This window comes from Grammomys surdaster, unplaced genomic scaffold (assembly GCF_004785775.1).
Source record: "Grammomys surdaster isolate TR1022 unplaced genomic scaffold, NIH_TR_1.0 188, whole genome shotgun sequence".
In the NCBI taxonomy this organism is placed as follows: domain Eukaryota; kingdom Metazoa; phylum Chordata; class Mammalia; order Rodentia; family Muridae; genus Grammomys; species Grammomys surdaster.
This window is the reverse complement of record NW_021604633.1, coordinates 13,176,565-13,199,205: the sequence shown is the minus strand read 5'-3', so window position 1 is coordinate 13,199,205 and position 22,641 is coordinate 13,176,565. Positions and strand designations below refer to the sequence as shown.

At 37.6% G+C, this 22,641-nt stretch overlaps 1 protein-coding gene and 1 pseudogene across 1 annotated transcript in view; both read right to left on the bottom strand.

Moving 5' to 3' along the window:
* Positions 1–4,845: 4,845 nt before the first annotated feature.
* On the bottom strand, positions 4,846–6,244 carry LOC114622376 (annotated as a pseudogene).
* Positions 6,245–16,588: 10,344 nt separating this feature from the next.
* Positions 16,589–22,641, bottom strand: part of Etv1 (ETS variant 1) — an 85,981-nt gene continuing 79,928 nt past the window's right edge. Inside the window, exons 12-13 of the mRNA XM_028768822.1 lie at positions 22,387–22,488; positions 16,589–18,319 (exon numbers count right to left, since the gene is read on the bottom strand). Coding sequence (XP_028624655.1) covers positions 18,098–18,319; positions 22,387–22,488 — 324 coding nt within the window. The 3' untranslated portion in view covers positions 16,589–18,097. The remainder of the gene's footprint in view (positions 18,320–22,386; positions 22,489–22,641) is intronic.

Here is a 22,641-nt window from a genome sequence, read left to right as displayed (position 1 = left end):
GGATTTCCTGGATATTTTGAGATAGCAACTTTTTGCATTTTGCATTTTCTTTGATAGTTGTGTCAATATTTTCTAAGGTATCTTCTGCACCTGAGATTCTTTCTTCTATCTCTTGTATTCTGTTGGTGATGCTTGTGTCTATGACTCCTGATTTCTTTTTTAGGTTTTCTATCTCCAGGATAGTCTCCCTTTGTGATTTCTTTATTGTTTCCACTTCCATTTTTATGTCCTGGATGGTTTTGTTCAATTCCTTCATCTGTTTGTTTGTGTTTTCTTGTAATTCTTTAAAGGATTTTTGTGTTTCTTTAAGGACTTCATCCTGTTTTCCTGTGTTCTCCTCAAGTTTTTTGATAGTGTTATTTACTTCCTTCTTGTAGTCCTCTAGCATCATCATTAGAAATGATTTTAGATCTGGTTCTTGTTTTCCTGGTGATATGGGGAGTTCAGGACTTTCTAATGTGGGAGAACTAGGTTCTGATAATGGCAAGTACCTTGGGTTGCTGGTGCTTGTGTTCTTGCGCTTGCCTTTCGCCATCTGGATCACCTTTGTGCTATCAGAGCTGTCTCTGACTGGGGCCTGTCTTTCCTATTATCTAGGTTGTGTCAGAACTGTTTGGGATGGGTTTTGCTGCTTGAGTTAGAGATGAGGCCCAAGATGTGCTCGGTGCTCAGGTGGAAACCGGAAGGGGCCGGGGCTCCGGGTCAGGAGCGGATTCCTGGATCCCAATGAGTCGCAGTGGGTCCCAGTGGGTCCCAGTTGCTCCCTGATTGGGGGCAGCACTGCCACCTCCTAGCCTAAGAAACTGCTTGAGCTAGCTTGAGCCACGGAGAACCCCGCTCCCTCTAGGTTCTGTGCGATTGGGTGCAGAGCTGACTCCCGGGATCTGCTCTGGCACAGACCGGAAGGAACCCACGCTCCGGGCCCTGGAGTGAACTCCTGGGTCCCAGTGGGTCCTAGCCACTCCCTGTTTGGGGGCAAGCACTGCCACCTCCTAGCCCAAGACCCTACTTGGCACAGAGGTCCTGCGAGCCCCGCTTCCTCTGGAGTCTGCGAGATTGGGTGCAGAGCTGCCTCCCGGGATCCGGGAGTGCTCGGGCCCCGACCGGATGGAGCCCGCTCCAGGCCAGGAGCGAATTCCTGGGTCCCAGTGGGTCCCTGTTGCTCCCTGTTTGGGGTGAGTGCTGCTTTTTCCTTACCTGGGATGCTGCGTGAGTTCAAGCTCCTGGGAGTCCCTGTTTTTCTTGGTTTTCTGCGGTTGGGTACGGAGCTGCTGCCTGCGACCTGCTCTAGGCTCGGTCCCAAACCGGAAGAGCGTATGTCAGCTTTTAAACATTTCTGGAAGACTGACCACAGAGACACTGACAAATGTGTGCATGCTTGTATACTTATATGTATGCATCCATTCAAGATCTGGCTGTTACTGAGAAATCTATTAGCATCTAGTAGCCAGTGTCTACAGATCACATGCCTCTACAGTGGATTCTGCTTAGGAGATATCACTCAGTTCAAATAACCAGAAATTGGTAAGGAACAACTAGCTTATAAAAAACAATGAAAAAAAATCAATACAACAGTTATGTTTATAGTGAATTTGTGAAGAGTATATGTTGGAATTTTAATTTTTCATTGAGGTATATTACTTAGACTATCAGTTTGTGAAGAACTTGTTCATGTGTTTTGCCAAAGTTATGCATGTAAATTTATTACATTTTTTATATTCTATGGCATGTTCTCAAGCTATTTCTTCAGATTCATTTAGATATATAGTGTCCTCCAACTGAGATTTTAATTGTTATTAATGTGTGAACAAGTGTATTCATTCAGTGTGCTTGCTTTCCCTTTAGAAGGCATGCAATCTCTTTTCCTACTTACTGTGACAGATATTATCCATCTATAAGACAACTTCCTATGCTTTGTTCATAATATTGTATGCATTTTGATCTCTCATCATACGACAGTCCTGGCACTTCATAACCATCCTTGTGTGCTCTGATTTACCTCTGTATCTCTTAGTTATTCCAAAAAGTGGTATTTCTAGACAGCATAAATCATATCCTCTAGAAATAATTTTAGTAATATATTCAGAAGCTGATGAATTATCTTGAACCTCATCTACTAGATCAAACTTCAGGTTGCATCTCTTGGGTGATACCCGATGCCATAAACTCATAAGTAAATTTCTGTTTGCTGTCACTTCCTTACATTCCAGGAATGATGCTACACACTTCTCTCCTCCCTAGTTATTTCTATGCTTCATATTTAATGCACACATTTCTGACGTGTGCCACAGCATTGCTATGATGTTGCTGGCCTTGTGCTTTCAGGAGCATCTCTTAATTTAGAATCAACTGAATTTTATTGGAATACTTCTACTCACTTCTATCTATTCAATTACCTCTCCTATTTAATTTGCACCTAAAGATCTGTGTCTGACATGAGGTTTTCATGTGCTACAGTGGAATTTGGTCAGCCCTGACCAAAGCTGACCACTGTAGAGTCAGGAAACCAAGGCAGGCTGTATGGTCTTTTATGTGGACCTTTATATGCCAGGCCAATAGAGTGACTTAAAGAAATGGTTTACTCTGAGATACAGAATGTCTAAATCAATGCATCCATAGTAGATTTTTAAAGCACATAGAAACCAAAATGATCCAGTGATGTAAATAACTGCTTTCAAAAGCAGTAAAAATCCAGGAGGCCAAATCTATTTCCTTCTTTCCCTAAATCTGGATTGATTGTATATATTGTCTGAAATCCTGGGGTACGTTCTTGGCCTTTTATTCTACTTCTTTTTATCAAGCCCAAGAAAGCTGTGTGAATGTTAATATGTGCTGAATAAATCCTGTGATCACTGTAACACATTGTAGCACCTTATAATGATATGTTCACTGGCTGCCATATCACAGTCCGTTATTGCTTTCCCCGCCCTCCCCAAAATCCTTTATTTAATATCCATCCTGAACACTGGTGTTAATATTCCTGACTATTTGAATGCATTTCAGAGTTCATGAAATGCTGTATCAAATGTTTTTTTCTGAACTTCAAATGTATTACATCTCCCACATTGCATTCATCTACTAATCTTGTAATTCAATGAAAAAAAAAGCAATCAGATTTGTTTGGCATGATTTGTTCTGTGTAAACCCACGCAGCTTTATTGCTCAATGGTGCTTAAATGATAAATAGTGCTCAAATCAAATTTTCTCATCTAACTTCTCATTTGAGTTCAGGAAACATGATTTTGTTCATGTTTTATAGTTAGCTTCTGGGTCCTAAATGTAGAGAACAATATTTCTTTTTCAATACTATTTTTCTCTTTTATTTCTTTTCTTTGTTTTATTCTTTTATCATTCATTGTCTAATTTTTAATCTCTACATCATTTTCTTATTAAATGTTATCCAGTGTATTAACCCCTTCATGTTAATATCCTTGGAACATAATCTTAGAAAAAAGGCAGTGATTTGTAAAGAGATACAAAGAGTCTGAAAATGAATTTTAAGTCAAGCATCTCCTAAAGAATAAAGGGGATATCTTCACAATGTTAAACAGCTCCTTTCTCTACACTCATCACACAAGAAAGTAATGTGATTTAAGCCTTAATCATGCTTAGGGGTTTCTTCATTCTCACTTGAACAATTTAAGTACTTATTATAGGTTTCAGTCTATCGTAGTTAAAAATAAATATGCTAGAGTCCTAATTACAGTACCTCACAGGGTAACCTTATTTGGAGGTTGGTTCTTTACACAGGGAAGCTAAATTTAGGTCATGGGAATGGACCCAGATTTCAATATAAGTAATAGTGTTTTAACATGGGGGAATTTGGACAGAGATAGAAATACATAGAAGAACATGTAAATACATGCAGGGAGACAATGACCTCCAGAGGTCAAGAAAAGAGCCTGAAAGCATGAAGTACTCAGTGGGCACCAACCCTGCCAACACCTTGATCTGGGACATCTGGTCTCTAGACCTGTGAAAGAATGCATATCCATTGCCTAAATCACCATTTTTGCTTCATTATTGCAGCCTTTGGAAACTACTGGACTAATTGTATGTACATAGTTTTGACATTCTTCCTCTTTCTCTAGACTCTTATACATCGAGATAAATGACACTGGTTCTTGCTAAGCATGGCTTTTATAAAGAAGTGTCATGCTAGTCTGCTTTAAAACCTCAAAGGAATCCAAACACCTAAAGAAGATGGAAAGACATAAAGGATATTCCATACTGAAGCTAGAATATAGTATTATTTTTAGTGACTTGAGAAAGAAGAACCATTCAACATATAGTTCTTAAAATGCCACTTACCTTGGAGAGTTGTGACAAAGAGTTGCTGGCACTATAAACAAGTTCCTTATTTAGCAGGCAAGAGGTGCTGGCACAAATCAAGAAAAGACTCTGGTGTTTCCTTTCTGGGTTGCAGATCTTGATCTAAGTGATTAAGGAGTACAAAGATAATTGATGCTCACTGGTGTCAGCAGTAGGAACCTAAGAAGACTCTAATAATTCTTGAAGTCAGGGTTTTTAAATCTAAATTATTATAACTTCTGAAAGTCGTGTCCTCTAATTGCTGTTGTTCTAGCCAACTACTTTTTTTTTTCTACCTAAAAGAGTAAAAAAGAAAAAAAAACTGTCCTCATTTTTAAGGAGGATATATCCAGAGTTCATATATCTTGACTTGTATTCAGTTTAGTGTGTGTTAAGTCCTCCTCCCCCTCCTCCTCCTCCTCCTCTTTGTCCTTTTTCTCTTCTTTCTCTTTCCCCTATCCTCATACAAGAGAAGTAAGCCTTTATTTTCAGATTTCTCAAATTAAGCTGACTCTGCTGCCTGCTTTGAGGGAATTAGTTAAGAAGATCAAACCCCGTATACTTATCTGTCTCCTTTGACTATTCTTTGGCTTCAGTCTGGGATGAGGCTGCAGTGGAGGCAGCCACAAGGGCCGCGGCCACAAATGTAGATGGATCAACCAAGAAGGCCTTAACCTTTCCACCAAGTAGGAAGGCATACTTAGTCTCCGTAGGCAGAGCCAGGACATGCTTGTATCCATTGGTGATAGAGTGTGGTATTAAGGCAGCAGTTGCAAACCAATCCGCAAACACTACCAGTGTTGCAGACACATTCTAGGAAGTGAAAGTGCAGCCTACTTTGTGACATCGAGCACTTTTGGGTTGCAAATGCTGCCATTGCCAAACACCTGCTAGATTATCAACCCAAAGAAGAGGAAGATATTCGCCATTTTCAGCAGTGTGTTTTTACTGGCTTCCACGTTGTCTCCAGGTTTTATCAGCTGCACATCACTCCGAATTTCAGTGATGTCCCTGGAGATTTTACTAGTGATGACTAAAGCTTGGACCATTGTTCTGACAGTAACCTCAAACAGTGCCACGGCATCAGCACAGGTGTCAGCTGGCACCTTATTGGCCATTAGCATATTGCTAATCTTGGAAAGGATCTTGGTGAATACAAAGCCTCCTGTATATGAGGCAGCAGTTTCTCCAAGCTTAATTGTTTGCCAAATGCTCAGGATGGCTTTGTGATTTTCTGGCCTAGCAGCACCACACACTTCAAAATGTTGAGTAATCTGAAGGAATTAGTTGGACTTCTGGACTGCTTTGTCTTCTCTGAGAATAATGGCGGTGCATCAGGGATTACCAAGCAGCATTTAAAGATAATGTCACTCTTATGAGGACAAAAACTGGTAAATGGTCTTCATCAAGGCAGCCAGGATTAAGATAGCCCAGAAGTGAATGATTAAGTGCCTTGACCTGTCTTCATTCTTAAATGTTTATGCCTCTAATCCCTACCTTTTACTGTTCCTTTTCTGATAGTATAATATCCTGGACTATAAGAAAATTAAATCCATGGTAATTATTATGGGTTATCATATATAGAAAAGAGAAATTTTCTTCAGAGTTAGAAAAGTATCTTTTCAGGGTTGCTTGTCCTGAAACAGTAGTGTAAAAATTTTTCCTCAAGGTAACCTCAAATGGAACATTTTTGATAGACCTTCTGATACAGGCGAAGAGTTGATTTTTCCAAATGTTGAGAGTAAAACTGGACATGATTAATGTTATACAGAGGCAATAGTTTAAGCTGAGATGGCCTCACGCAGAAGAACAACATCTCACACAAGGTAGGGACACAAGCAGATACCAACTTGAGTTTCCCACTATCAGTCAAGTCACTGAACAAAGGGTTAAGGTCTGAAATAATCACTGTTGGTAGGATCTTGTGACTCATCTCTATGGCCCTTTGTGGGCATCAGTTTTAGGTTCAGGGTAAGAGGCCAGTTGTTAGGTGATAAACCAAAAATAGCCACCACTCTACAAATGAGAGCCAGGGCTTTGACAAACTCTACACCAGTTGGTTACTGTTGCTTAGAGCTAGTAACATGGAATAACACAACAACTCACTCACTGCACAGTAAGGAATTCCAGTGTGTGCATATGCTCAGGGTGGGCACTTGGCAAATGCTTGTAGTCAATGTAGTCCAGAAGTTAATGAGTAAGCCTGCACTGTTTTGATTCTTAAATCTTCATATTCTGTATATTATATACCATGTGCATTTATAGTTAGTGATTAACTAACTGCTTTATATCATAAAAATGGGCATTATTAAACTTATAAATTTATTTGAATAAAATTATCCTGTTCTTCTATTACTAAATAGCACTAAATTACTTCTTTTGTAGAGTTTCAAATATAGTCAGTACTACATGATGTGTTCCAATTTATCATCTCTGTGATAGATCTATATAGTTCAGTTTTATTTAGTTTGAGGAAACAAATAACTTTCTATAACTCTACCTTACATGGGAGGCACTTAATTTGGACTAAATATTCATGCAATTGATTTTATGTGAATGTTCAATGTTAATTCTTAGAAGACTCATATGTGGGGAAAAATGAAGGTTTGAAGGACTCCACAACACAGAACAAATTGAAACAAGGAATCTAAAGTCCATCCTAGTATGGTTGAAGTAAAGGACTAAAGGATTGAACTACAGAGGAAGTTTAGGAAAGAAATCTTTTTATAATTTGACTGATTTTCATTGTATTCTTGATAGTGAATTTCAGAGGTGAGCATGCAAATTCATTTGAATGACAATGTTTTGGTCATTTGTACTGTTAACTTTCTTAGCTGCAAATAAAGATATACATGAGGCCCACTCATAAGTAGATGATATTCAGAGTCAGAGACACTTCCCTTCTGGGTTCAAGGATCTAGGCAGAAGGGCAGAATCCAGGGTCACACAGAAAGACTGTAAGAGCCAAGGGTGATGGATGACTTCAAGGAAACAACATTATCCAGATACAACAGGGCACATGCACAAATGAACTCACAGAGACTGTGACAGCATACACAAGATGAGGAAGACTTAAGGTAGACAAAAATTTCAGCATGAAAAAGGGAAAGTGGGCACATAGTCCTACCCCAGTCAAGAAGATGTTTGCAATCGATAAGGAGATGGAACACGGATTTACTTCAGTGGAGTGTCACTGGGTATATTAACCCATGCTCTGTTGTATGGCCAATGCAAATGACTCCATGTCATTTTAGTGGCCTTTTGTTTTTGTCTTTAAGAGAGAAAGAATATGAAGTTAGGTTAGAGGAAGAATTTAAGTAAAATATACTGCATGAAATTCTCAAAGAATAAATAAACACAAGAAAAAGAATTTTAAAGATATTTAAGGAGTGTAAATATATCACATTTTTTTAATCCATTCCTCAGTTGAAGGACATCTGGGTTCTTTCCAGCTCCTGGCTATTATAAATAAGGCTGCTGTGAGCATAGTTGAGCATATGTCCTTGTTATATGTTTGAGCATCTTCTGGGTATATGCCTAGGAGTGGTATAGCTGGATCCTCAGGTAATGCTATGTCCAATTTCTGAGGAACCGCCACACTGATTTCCAAAGTGGTTGCACCATCTTGCAGTCCCACCAACAATGGAGGAGTGTTCCTCTTTCTCCACACCCTCGCCAGCATTTACTATCACCTGAGTTTTTAATCTTAGCCATTCTGACTGGTGTGAGATGGAATCTCAGGGTTGTTTTGATTTGCATTTCCCTGATGACTAAGGATACTGAACATTTCTTTAGGTGCTTCTTGGCCATTCGAGTTTCCTCCATTGAAAATTCTTTGTTAAGCTCTATACCCCATTTTTTAATAGGGTTATTTGGTTGTCTGGAGTCTAATTTCGTGAGTTCTTTGTATATATTGGATATTAGCCCTCTATCAGATGTAGGATTGGTAAAACTCTTTTCCCAATTTGTTGGTTGTCGTTTTGTCCTATTGATAGTGTCCTTTGCCTTACAGAAACTTTGCAATTTTATGAAGTCCCACTTGTCAATTCTTGATCTTAGAGCATATGCCATTGGTGTTCTGTTCAGGAACTTTTCCCCTGTGCTCAAGTATTCGAGGCTCTTCCCCACCTTCTCTTCTATTAGTTTCAGTGCATCTGGTTTTATGTGGAGGTCCTTTATCCACTTAGACTTGAGCTTTGTACAAGGAGATAAGAATGGATCAATTTTCATTCTTCTACATGTTGTCCTCTAGTTGAACCAGCACCATTTGTTGAAAATGTTGTCCTTTTTACACTGGACAGTTTTAGCTCCTTTGTCAAAGATCAAGTGACCATAGGTGTGTGGGTTCATAGGTGTTCTGGGTCTTCAATTCTATTCCATTGATCTTCCTGCCTGTGTCTGTACCAATACCATGTAGTTTTTATCACTATTTCTCTGTAGTACAGCTTGAGGTCAGGGATGGTGATTCCTTCAGAAGTTCTTTTATTGCTGAGAATAGTTTTCGCTATCCTGGGTTTTTTGTTATTCCATATGAATTTGAGAATTTCCTTTTCTAACTCTGTGAAGAATTGAGTTGGGATTTTAATGGAAATTGCATTGAATCTGTAGATTGCTTTTGGCAAGATGGCCATTTTTATTATATTAATCCTGCCAATCCATGAGTATGGGAGATCTTTCCATCTTCTGAGATCTTCTTCGATTTTTTTCTTCAGGGACTTGAAGTTCTTGTCATACAGGTCTTTCACTTGCTTGGTTAGATTCACACCAAGGTATTTTATATTATTTGCGACTATTGTGAAGGGTGTCATTTCCCTAATTTCTTTTTCAGTCTGTTTATCTTTCATGTAGAGGAAGGCTACTGATTTGTTTGAGTTGATTTTATAACCAGCCACTTTACTGAAGTTGTTTATCACGTTTCGGAGTTCTCTGGTGGAAGTTTGGAGGTCACTTAAGTATACTATCATATCATCTGCAAATAGTGATATTTTGACTTCTTCCTTTCCTATCTGTATACTTTTAACTTCTTTTTGTTGTCTAATTGCTCTGGCTAGGACTTCCAGTACTATATTGAATAGGTAGGGGGAGAGTGGGCAGCCTTGTCTAGTCGCTGATCTTAATGGGATTGTTTCAAGTTTCTCTCCATTTAGTTTGATGTTGGCTAGTGGTTTGCTGTAAATTGATTTTAGTATGTTTAGGTAGGGACCTTGAATTCCTGATCTTTCCAAGACTTTTATCATGAAGGGATGGTGAATTTTGTCAAATGCTTTCTCAGCATCTAGTGAGATGATCATGTGGTTTTTTTTCTTTGAGTTTGTTTATATAGTGGATTACATTGATGGATTTCTGAATATTGAACCATCCCTACATTCCTGGGATAAAACCTACTTGATCATGATGGATGATTGTTTTGATGTGTTCTTGGATTTGGTTTGCTAGAATTTTATTGAGTATTTTTGCATCGATGTTCATAAGGGAGATTGGTCTGAAGTTCTTTTTCTTTGTCGGGTCTTTGTGGGGATTGGGTATGAGTGTAATTGTAGCTTCATAGAACGAGTTGGGTAGTGTTCCTTCTGTTTCTATTTTGTGGATCAGTTTATAGAGAACTGGTATTAGGTCTTCCTTGAAGGTCTGATAGAATTTAGCACTAAAACCATCTGGTCCTGGGCTTTTTTTGGTGGGGAGACTTTTAAAAAATGTGGTATATTTACACAATGGAGTATTACTCAGCTATTAAAAACAATGAATTCGAGAGGTTCCTAGGTAAATGGATGGAACTAGAAATTATCATCCTGAGTGAGGTAAGCCAATCACAAAAGAATACACATGGTATTCACTCACTGATTATTGAATATTAGCCCAGAACCTTAAAATGCCCAAGATTCAACTCACAGGCCACATGAAGCTCATGAAGAAGGAAGACCAAGTGGGGGTGATTCGGTCCTTCTTAGAAGGAGCAACAAAATACTCAAGGGAGCAAATATGTAGACAAAGTGAGAGACAGAAACTGAAGGAGGGGGCCATCTGAAGACCATTCCACCTGAGTATCCATCCCATGTGCAGTCACCAAAGGTAGATGCTGATGTGGAAGTCAGGAAGTGCATGCTGATAAGAGCCTGATATAGCTGTCTCCTCAGAGGCCTGCAAGAGTCTGACATATTCAGAGGCAGATGCTCACAACTAGCCATTGAACTGATCATGGGGTTCCCAATGGAGGAGTTAGAGTGAAGGCCATTGGAGCTGAAAGGGTTTGTGGCCCCATGAAGAGGGCAACAATACCAACCAACCACAGCTCCCAGGGTATAAATCACCATCCTGGGAGCACTTAGGGAGGGATCCATGGCTTCAGCTGTATATGTAAGAGTGGAGGGCCCTGCTGGGCATACATAGGTGGAAGAAGAGATCCTTGACCTCATGAAGGCTGGACGCCTCAGGGGGTGGGAATTTGAGGGTGGGGAGGTGGGAGTTGGGGGGTAGGTAGGGGTTACATCTGCAGAGAAGAAGGAGGAGGGGTGAGGGGATAGGGGGTTCCTGGCTGGGTGGGGATGGGGTAAGGGGACAACATATGAAATGTAAATAAAACATCCAATAAAAAAGGAAAAAAGATATTTAAGGAGAAATAAAATAAGATACAGGATTATGATATTTTTAGAAACTTCCTTTTCATTAATGAACCAAATCTACACTATATTGTTCTTAAATCAGTTTATCTTCTTGTTAACAGATTTAGAAAGAATTAAAGAAGACAATTGAAAAGTTGGGGGAAGTAAAACATTCATCATTTCTTTTGTTTAGAATGTCCTTAGTGTCTAAGGAAAAACATAAAGTCTAGTGAAAGCTTGCCCGGTTTTATCCCAGTAGCCAAATTTCAGATTAATTATATGATAGCCCAAAAATGTGTACTTTGAAATTGTTTCTTTTAAAAATGTTATCTACAGTACCAGATCTTAGAGAGCTTACCTATACTCTAGAATTTGTTTTTAATAACAATCTTTCAACTCAGACTAAAGAAAGATGAAAGTGAAAGGTCGCTTTATTATTTGATGTGGCTTTTCAAACTACAAATTACTTTTATTTAATTCTATCATCTATCTATCTATCTATCTATCTATCTATCTATCTATCTATCTATCCATCCATCCATCCATCTACTTGGAGTGTCAGAGATGCATGCATCCCATAGCACATGCATGGAGGTCAGAGTACACCTTGAAGGAGTCAGTTCTTTCCTTCTACCCTGTAATTTCTGGGGTTTGAACTGAGGTCTTCTGGCTTGGTAGCAGGGGCCTGTATCTGTTAAATCATCACACTAGCCCTAATGTGGTTTGTTTGAAGGAACTGTTTGTATTTGTTAGTATGTATTTAAAAGTCTGAGTTGTTTAAAAATATTCAATTAGCTGACTATTTAAATATACTTTGTTTTCCTTGATATGATTATTGGCCTATATAGACATTTTTATTTTTTAATAAAGACATCTAATTATCATATAATATTTAAGCTAACCTATTAGTAAATTAATCACAATCAAAATTTAAAATACAGCATAAAATTGCAACACTTTTATATTTCAGATCCTAATTCAAAAGCAAGTGTCACCTGGAATATTATAAATATCATGACTGTGATGGTTTATATATGCTTGGCTCCGGAAGTGGCACTATTTGGAGGTGTGGCCTTATTGGAGTAGGTATGTCACAGTGGGCTTGGCCTTTAATACCCTTTTCCTAGCTGCCTGGAAGTCAGATTTCTCCTAGCAGCCTCCAGGTAAAGATGTAGAAGTCTCAGCCCCTGCACAATGCCTGCCTGGATGTTGCCATAGTCCTACCATAATGATAATGGACTGAACCTCTGAACCTGGAAGCCAGCCCCAATTAAATGTTGTCCTTATAAGAGATGCCTTGGTCATGGTATCTGTTCACAACAGTAAAATCCTCACTAAAACAATGATTAAGAAAAGTGAAAACATTTTGAAAATGAGTGGTTGGTTATACACTTCTCTGAATATTTTTGATAGTGGATGTTAGGATGTTATCAAGCAAGTAGATTTAACCATGAATGCAGTCTACCAGTTTTTCACAATGAATGGAAAATTTTGCTTAAATTTAAGTTTCAAAACTATTTTTAAAAACGAAGAAAACATTTCTGTGGTCCATTACAAATAGAATAGCAGTGTTGGGGGAACGTGCAGCTCAGTAGCAACACTAAATAAAGCCTTGCCTTGCAAGTGCCACGCCCAAGCTTGATTCTTGAATAAAATATATGGCATTTTTCAGATTGAAAAGTCCAGTCACACACATTATCTTTTTTTATTTTCACCATCTTTGCAAATTTCTATGAGATCGTTTTACCAGTGATTTGGAATATTAACCTGTACATGATACCTTTGTTATTCCTTTAGCAGAAATAGGACATAATAATTAAGATCTGTTTCTATAACACTTCCTGGTTTTCTTCAGTTTTGCTCTTAAGCCACTTTTGCATTTTCTAAATCATGTGACTGACTCTGGTTTGTTTCAGAAGTTTTCTGACGACTCCTGTTTTCCTTTCAACTAACTATGTAATATGTTCAGCTTATTGGAGAGTAGAGCCAATGCATGAATTTCTTTTGTGAACAATAGTCTGGAATTCTCTCCAGTTGAAAAAGAATCAAAAGGAACTTCACTCATTCCCATTTGTCTCTGCTGTTGTTTTAAACGATGCTTTATTCACTTCTTAGCTTTTCTACAAAGTGTGTTCTCAAGGTAAGACTGAGTAGCCAACTAAAACACTGGTTCAGCAAAACATACTTGTAATGGGAATTCTTATTATGAGAAGCTTAATCAACACAGCTACGTCTGAGTTTTGAATTTACTCATGATCTTCTGACATCTCAACACAATGACATTTGCTAGTTTGTCAGCTCATTAAACAAATCAAGACACAGCAGAGGCAATATAGACAAGTCACGTGCCCTTGTTGAGTTTCCCAAATTCTGTTTTCTTTTTTTTTCTCAACACTTTTCTTGAGATTTAATGAAATATATCTAAATAAATTGGAAGACAACTGGAAAAATGTATTATGTGTCATGATATCTAAATCCTTCAGAAAGTGAAAGGAAGGAGAAAAGACCATAGTGTATAATTATTCCAGTTCTGTCATAAATTATTCAGACTGTAGCTAATTAAGAGGCAGTCAACACTGAGATGGCATTCACAGGGTCTGAATGCGCCACCATTCTGAGTGATCACGACAACCCAATATTTTCAATTTCTGGACTTTTATTTTAGACTTAAAATTTGAGCATATTTAACTTGCTATCACCACATGAATTTCATAATGTTTTCTCAAACTGTAATTATAATTGTAATACAACCAAGCAAACTTAAAAAAAGTCTTCCCCATAGTAACATGATTTTCCAGTGGAACTAAGTAAGAATATTGGAGTTTATATGCAGAAAGAAAACCTACCTTATGCGTGGATTCTTAAACCACAGCTATTATATACACATTCTCATTGACCATTCCAAAACTATCAATATTTCTATAAAGGCACCCACTAGTCTAACCAGATTTTTCTTCTTAAACTATACTTTTCCATAATTTTTTAAAGTGTCTAAGTCAGTCTCACTTTAGAAAGTAAGATAAAATAAAGTCCTAAAAATAGTAGTTGGTTCTCACTAAATTTGGCCAGTTTCAGAAGAACTCAAAAGCTGCCACCGTCTCTCCATCCTCCTAGGCACCACCTATCTATCTCTTTAGTGTTAAATGCAGCATAAACACCTTTACGGAACTTGCCTTCTGTGAAATTCTTGTTGCAATTGTCCAACATACACAACTGTCTTCTTTAAATTGATTATTTCCATTTTTTCCCCTACTTTTAATGTCTCTTCTCCATGCCAAACTGTACCTGGAAAATAGCTTGTTTGTTTCAGATTTTAAAACATTAAGGACTAAACTAGGCATACAACTGTTTTTTTTTTTCCAATATGTTTGATCATTATAAAATCTGGAAAGCTGCATGGTCGAAAACATGATTCAATTTAGAACTGTATAATATGGTTCAAAAACTGTGATATCAGTCAAGAAATATTTTTCACTGCAATATAAAAAGAAGTTGAGTCGGGTTTTAGAATTGTTTTTTTTTTAATTAACAAGAGCATATTCTGTTTGTTATTCTTACTGAATAAGCGGTTATGATTTGCAGACCGGACAATCGTAGAGAATGAACTCATTGATGTTAAAGAAATTCTTTTTGAAAATATAATGTGGCATGAGCATTGGATTTAACGGTGCTATTACTGTTATCACAGGCTAGTTATTTTTCCTATCGTAACGCGTTTAACTAGGAGAGGAAGGATATTTAAATCATATAAAGGCCTGATGTGACAATCCAGATGATTTACTATAATAGGATTTTCATATTGACTTTTTAAAAAGTACTTATGCAAAGTAAGGGGGAAATCTGAATGGTTACCATACTTCTTAGTATGTACTAATCTTAGATCTTTTTTCCATGAATAAATCAATTAGCATTTTGCTCTCTGGGATCTTTGGCTGTGTGGGAAAATGAATAAAGCTGAATAGCCTTTCTCAGATCTTCCCCCAAACCACATAATAATCCCAGGAACCTATGGATTGTTTATCTGTTAAAAGGGACAAATGGCACATGAGTGAGGAGGCCAAGAGGGGAAGATCAACCTGGGTTTTCTATGTAAGCACTAAATATAATCACAAGTGTCCGTGCAGGAAAACAGAAGGATCTGTGACTGCAGAGAGAAAGGGACATAAACAGGGAGACAAAATTGAAAAGTTACTAGGAGTCAAGAAATACTGACATCCCCAGAAAATGGAAAAAACAAGGCCTCTCTGGAGCCTTCAAAAGGAGGTGGCGTTCCTAGCATCTTGATTTTAGCCCTTTAAGGCTGACTTTGAAATTCCAACCTCCAGGATTGTAAGAAGGTAAATTTGTATTGTTAATTCAAGTCTGAATGATTTGTTATAGCATCTACTGGAAGCAAGGCTTCTATGGTTTGAAGAAATACTACACACTCAGTTTTGTGGATTTTGATTTTGAAGCACCCCCTAAGAAAATAATTTCTCACAACATATTTGGAAGGTAACATTCATTGTTTTAAGAAATTGTTGGATATATGCACATCTTCAACTAGAGACATCAAACTCTAGTGATTATAGCTTTTCATTTCTTTTATCAAGTTGAAGAAAAAGGTTACTTCACTAACTCCTATGCTTGGTAGCCAATGCTGTTGAAATACAAAATGCACGACTCTTGCAAACAGAAGCAACCAGATTTTTTTAAGTCAATCTGAAGAAAAAGAAAGAAAGAAAAGAGAAAATAAAGAAATCAGAACATAAAATCTTCTGTTTTTCTACAGTTTATGATGTTATATTTTGAAACTTTTCATATTAGGAATACTTGATGACTTACATAGTCCATTTAAACACTACCTATTGCAACAAAACATAGAGTTGTCCTTATACACCAAAATTAATGCCTTTCTCCTTTTTTGATCCTTTAGAACAACTCAGAGTCCAAATCTTCCTCTCTGACTAACTTAAACAAGAATATTAAAAGGGTAAGGGGAAGAACTATAAACAAAGAAAAGACTCCTCAATATGATTTACATTTAAAGACACACTTAGAACTTTTCTATTTTACCAAGAGCTCCAACATATATCTCGGGTGTCTATCCAATAAATATTTCACTGGTTACTTAGAAAGTCCAAGTGCTGTAAATAGCCACATGGTCACGGTGGCTGTCCTGATTTTTAAGGCATACTTATCAGCCCACGAAGGGCCAAGGGGAACACATGCAGCACAGTCAATGAAATCATTTATAGTCATCTGCAGGAACCGGAATGTTTTTAGAGGATGTGGATTCTGCCCATTTGTGCGTCTGAAGAGCTAACGAATGGTTATGTTACAGAAACAACTGTGATCTACAGAGCATGGGAAGAAGGAAACTAAGGGCTTCTCTTCATAAATTCTTTCTTGTGCTGGTGAAATGCTTCCCTAAGTTTATTTGGGCTTTAAGGGTTTTTTAAAAAATAACATTTCACTATAGACTCTTTATGAAGTTGTTCTTCCAGGATAGTAACATGAAGATAATTCATGTTTTCTTTGCTTGGATCTGGTAAGCATCTACTCAGGGGGTATTAAGACACCATTTCCTTATAGTCTTCAGAGCGAATGAAACAACGTGGCACACGTTCAATGCTGTTGTTTTTGAGTGTACAATAAAACAAACAAAGAAACAACAAACAAAATGAAAACAAGGCAGAAACTTTGAAATTTCAGATCTTTGAATCTTCTTTCGTACAATCCGATCACATTTACAGGCATGTCCAAAGGAGATGAAGGACAACATCAGTGCCAGCACTACGCCACACAGTTACTTCCTCATTCTTTAACAGTTCATAAACAATGTTCCATTTCACCAAAAGTTACAAAAGTTTCCACAGTTTCCTTTAGCAAGCTGAGGCTCACTCTTCATTTGTCAGTGTGCATAAAAGCTGCTTGTAGCATAGCATGGTGTAAGCTATTTTTTTAAGCAATAAATGGTTTGAGTCATCTATTTTGTCCTGAAATGCTATCTGTAGTTAACTGCGTTGCTTATAAATGGTCATAGTAAATTCAGCATGAAAGAGAATATTACAGAAAAGACAGCAGCAGAAGCATTAGCATTATCTAATATTTATATATGTTATCAACAGAACACAGCAGTGAAACATTTAAATGCATATCAATGGGTACCATGTCTAAAAATTACTATAGTACCTATTTAGTGTAGTGGATATTTTTCTTAAAGAGTGCTTGCTGTAAGTAGAACAGCATAATATGTGATTTAGTACAGTTAATTCTTATTGATTAAATAATGTATTTATGTACTGAAGATAGTGAAAGGAGACAGGTAATTTTTTTTTTCTTTTTTTGCTTCATTGCGATCCCAGCTTTAACACTTATATGAAGATTCCAAAGGATCATGACATGTCATTATTTAAGTGAAATGGGCATCAACATATTTAAAAGACAGTAATTGTAGTACCAAAACAGCAAGATGGCACCAGATACATGTAATGCTACTGGCCTATGACTCAGTTGGAGCCAGAGTCCAAAACTGTGGCCCTCATTTACAGTCATGGTGATTACTCAACTTCAGAGAGAATTGCCCACATTTAGGGTTTTCCTCTACAAGTCATCAGTAAAGCAATATGAAACAGAAAGAACAACAAATGCAATTGCTAAATATTCTTTTTTTTTTTTTACAAGAGGTGCAAAACAGTCATTTCTAACATTAAACTGCCATTTACAGTAGATTTCTGTACACCTGCAGAGACTCAGTAATGATGGAGAAATGCCCAAGGCAAATGGTCTCCAAGAAGATATTTACACAACGTGAAATCAACTGTACCGCAGATACTCAGGGAAAATTATCTTACGTTATTATGAAATCGAACAAACATGATATAGCTTCATCATACAGAAAACCTGTAGGATCCCATCCCAAGCCTAAGTAAAAAGGAATCCCTCAGCTCCCTCTGCCCATTTACCGGCCATCTTCCTGTTACAAAGAATGAATGTCTAGATTACACCCACCCACCCTCAAATAAAGTGCGCAGTCCATGGCAGACCATAGAATAATGCAACAGGAAAAGCCCCCTTTTGTATTATTATTTAAAAAATAAAATACAAACAACAGAAATTAAACAAACATTGAAGAGAATTCAGTGATTCTCTGCATCTTGAAAAAGGGGCGAAGCACAGGGTGCCTTGCTTGACTGTTACTCATGTTAGTACACGTATCCTTCGTTATAGGGGTGGGGATTGCAGCAGCCCCCTTCTGGCATGTAGGTCATGCTCTCGTCAAAGTGAGACAGAGGCACTGTGTCCTCTTCATTGATGTGACGTTCCATGTCCGTCTTCAGCAGTGGACGCTGATTATCCGGAAAGGCCATGGAGAAAAGGGCTTCCGGGTCACACACAAATTTGTACACGTATCTTTCTCCAGCCACCTGAGAATATCACAGAAAAGCCCAGCGTCACCGTCCCCACGGGAGTAAGGGAGAGAGAAAGAAACATGAATTAATAAATCAGCAGAGATGGAGGTCAAAAGAGACTATGTAACTAAGTAATAGATATATCTTCCTGGGGGGGAAAGTCCTTACTTTGTGAAATAAGCCATACTTCAATCAAGGGAAAAACAAAATATTGAGCTAGAGTAATAATTAATTCTACAAAAGCTAAGAAAATCAGCAGTTTGCTTTGGCCTTTTTAACATAAAGGTGTTTTTTACACTGTCATTGGGGGGAGAAAAATCAATGATGTAATGTAACCATTTCACATTGAAGTTTTTGTTTTAAAGGAAACATCTATGCTTTCAAACATCTATCTTAAAGGCTTAGCTTTCCTTTATTATTATATTTCTACAACTTGCAAATTTTGTAAGACAAAAAAAGTGTGTTTTATTCCCAAGAGTTGAGTAGTGATCGCTGATTCCCAGGACCCATTGCTTCTTTTTCCTTCTTCCCCACCACCACCGCCCCGCCCCCCTGCACTGTGTATTCTCCATCTAAGAAAGCTCCAAAGACACGTAGCCTTATTTAAATGAAGGATGGAGCAGGAGGACATTATCCTGAGCACATCACTTTTTAAAATGAAGGCAAGATACGTTAGATGAAGCTTAAGGATGTGTGTAAAGTGTCAAATTGAAGTAAGAGGCGTAAAAAAAAAAGTGAAAGGAATCTAAAATACACACTGGGAAGGGAGGAAATGAGAAAAGGAAATGTGTCAAGCGCCTGAAATAAAGGAGATGTAGCACAATTTGTAGAGAAAGACATGTCCCAAACTTAAGTTTTGAAGAGTAATGCTTCTGTAGAAACAGATAAACAATGCAAGGAGACAGATGTACCTGCCTTTACTAGACAATGCTAAGGAACTCAAGAGCCAGGGGACCTGTGGGGAACAAAGGCAGTTCCCTATGTGAAGAGTGAATGACAGACTCTTCTCTCTCTCTCTCTCTCTCTCTCTCTCTCTCTCTCTCTCTCTCGCTCTCTCTCTCTCTCTCTCTCTCTCTCTCTCTCTCTCTCTCTCCCTCCCTCCCTCTCCCTCTCCCTCTCCTTCTCCCTCTCCCTCTGTGTGTGTGTGTGTATGTGTGTGTGTGTGTGTGTGTATGTATGTGTTTTTAACTTACTACTCCAGATAGCTAAAACCAATCCACCATCTCCTGTTTCTATGTCGAAAGGTCTTGCTAGTTGATTTGTGACACGGGGAAGCAGTGTGCTCACAGTTTATAAACTCTCTGTGCATGTTTGGGAGAAAAGGAATGACTGCCAAGGACTCTGCTGCTCTGGACTCAGAGTTAGAATATTTGTCGCCCTAAATTTAAAAAGGAACCACATTAGAGTCCAAGTAATCTGGATATCTAGAGGTTTGAAAGAGCCAACCCTGAGAGATGTTTATGAATCTGGACATGTTTCTTAAACTGCTCTTCAGTTCCTTGTCTTGTGAAATTGAAACAGGAAGGGCTCCTTGGAAGGCCAGCTGTGATGCATAGAAAACTCTAGCACAGTTCAAAGCAAATGGAGACATCTAGTTAACTCTCATCTTTTAAATCTAATTTTTACACACACACACACACACACACACACACACACACACACACACACACAGAGAGAGAGAGAGAGAGAGAGAGAGAGATATTGAAGTAATGAAGTGACTGCAAAAGTAAAAACCAGGCAGTTTCAGACAAAAGCTGAGAGATATATAACAAATTTTAGTTTTGTTTCCTTTCTTCTTTACTTTTCAAAGTAGTTTCAGGAAATGAAGGTAGAATAAATGCTGTATTCAACGTGCCTTTGAGTCTTTTGTAGCCCACTCTGTTTAGCTTGGGGCTACAGAAAAAGAATTGTTTGCTTCAGGTACTGCACCTGTTTCGTCTGACACGTTTGACATGTTGAGGTTGTCTTCACTTAGAAGCAATGCAATAAATGAAGACTATTTCATCATGAGAAATTTAAATGTACAATATGCAACAGAAATCATAGAAGATCCTAGGGACTTCTGCCTTCTGCTTCCTTCTAGTTTTCTATGAATGGACACTTTCATGCTAGTACCGTATTTTCCACCTTGTTAGAGCTGACATACAAACAGAGTGAACGATGCCCTCCTTTGTCAGTGGTACAATCACAATATAAGAAGCACTGTAGATTAGGTAAAACTAAAGGCAACGGGAGATGGAAAACGCAGGAGTTTTGAAGAGGAACACATCAGAACTAAACAGGGAAGTGGATGTGTTGTCAAAGCCCGGATAGATATTTAAATTACATTTCAACTTTTAAAATTTGAAGACGGCTCAGTAAGTAAAGGCACTTGCCACCCAGCCTGACAGCCTGAGTTCAGTCCCAGGGACCCACAGAGTCGAAAGTCAAGCCTGATTACTGAGAGGTGTCATCTGACTTGCACACATATATTGGTGGTATATACATACATTTACACACACATACACACTAAGTAAATAAATAGATAAATAAATAAATACATAAATACATAAATAAATAAATAATTTTTTCCAAAATTTAAAGAAGGAATCGGGTATATTTGACCCAAATAACTTATGCTTGTGTATGAATATTAAATTAAATAAATAAAATATCAAATATAAATGATAAGGCAAAGGAAACAACTAAACATGATCATATTATGCAGCATACAAACATTGCTCTATTAGTATATAATTTATGTATTGCTTAAGTATTCTAAGTATTGCAACATGTTTAACTAGATGTGCTCATACTTTATCTACAAAGTACAATGAGCATTTTTCCAGCGTTTATTTCTATTTCAGAATTACTGATATTAATAACCATTTAAAATGGTTCACTTGTATTAACCCATTTGGCTATTTTTATTTTATTCTTCAGGCTTCTAATTCAGTTGCTCTTTACACACAGCACAAATGCCTAATTTAGGTTTTAAGCCAATGAGCAAATAAGGTCATACAGACTTGGAATGTAATTCCCCATTATATATTTTTTATGTAATAAAAGGGGGAGACACAGAGTTCCTTTGATTAAACTATGCTACCACTTACTTAGCCATGGGGAAGGTCCATACAGTAAGAGATATGAAGAAAAAGACAATATTCTAGAAAGAAGTTTCATAGAAGTGATGAGTGTGTCTTAAAATAGCAGGCTGTGCTTATATGGAGGTTAAAAAGCTTGCTAACATTCTAAGGGGCCTTGATTGATTACTGGCTACATGTAGGCTCCAAATTTTGCATGCTGGTGTGATAAACAACCTCCCTTCCTTGTACCAAACAGTGGCATCCAAAAAGTCTGTTTGATGCAGCACTCATATCTAACTGTTGTGCTGTACAAACCATAAACCACACAAGGCTGAAGGAAATGATAACAAATATCCAAATGTTTTATCTTTATGTATTCATTTATTCATGGCCTCCTTTGTAAATGTTATATTTTAAGTACATTTTATCTTTTTTCCATGTTTTTGTCTTTTATACAAAACAATTTTTAAATATTAAAAGAAGCTCATTTGAATTGAAATATATTGAACTCTGTTCTACCAACCAAATAAGATAAAACATTTATTTCAAGTAAGTGATTTGGGATATTAAACTGTCATTTGATGAAATCAGGCAAGATATCAAACAAGAAAAAAATTTTTTTTTTCTCTAGTAAGAACAAGTGATGCCTGAGTGTTTTAAGAATCAGGACAAGAAAAAAAAAATACAAGCATTTCAAAACTGTATGACTCGAGGTACAATAAAATTACAGCTTCTAGACACAAGTAGACCCAGTATCAATACTGAAATAACCTGTTTACCATGTTTAGCAAAGTGGAAGCTTCCAGAAAGATTGTCACTTGGTAGATACCACGATACATTTATCTCCAATGTCCATGAAGTTATAAATAGACTCACGATACTCAAAGCAGGAGCCAAGCATTTGTTAACATGGAGAAAAGCCTGACCGTGGCCAAGCAGCGATAATGTGCTCCCTAAATTGTGACTTGGAAACCAGTGGGCATCATCACAGTGCATTATAATGTATTATCACCTCACCTTTTGCATGATTCCCTTCTCATAATAATAGCGGAGAGAACGACTAAGTTTGTCATAGTTCATAGCTGGCCTGTTCTTCTGAATGCCCCAACGCCGGGCCACCTGACACCAAAACAGAATCATATCGTTAGTGCTGAGTCTTAAACTGGCTTACACACGAACACACGCACACATACACACACAAACATACTCTCTCTCTCTCTCTCACACACACACACACACACACACACACACACACACACACACACACACACA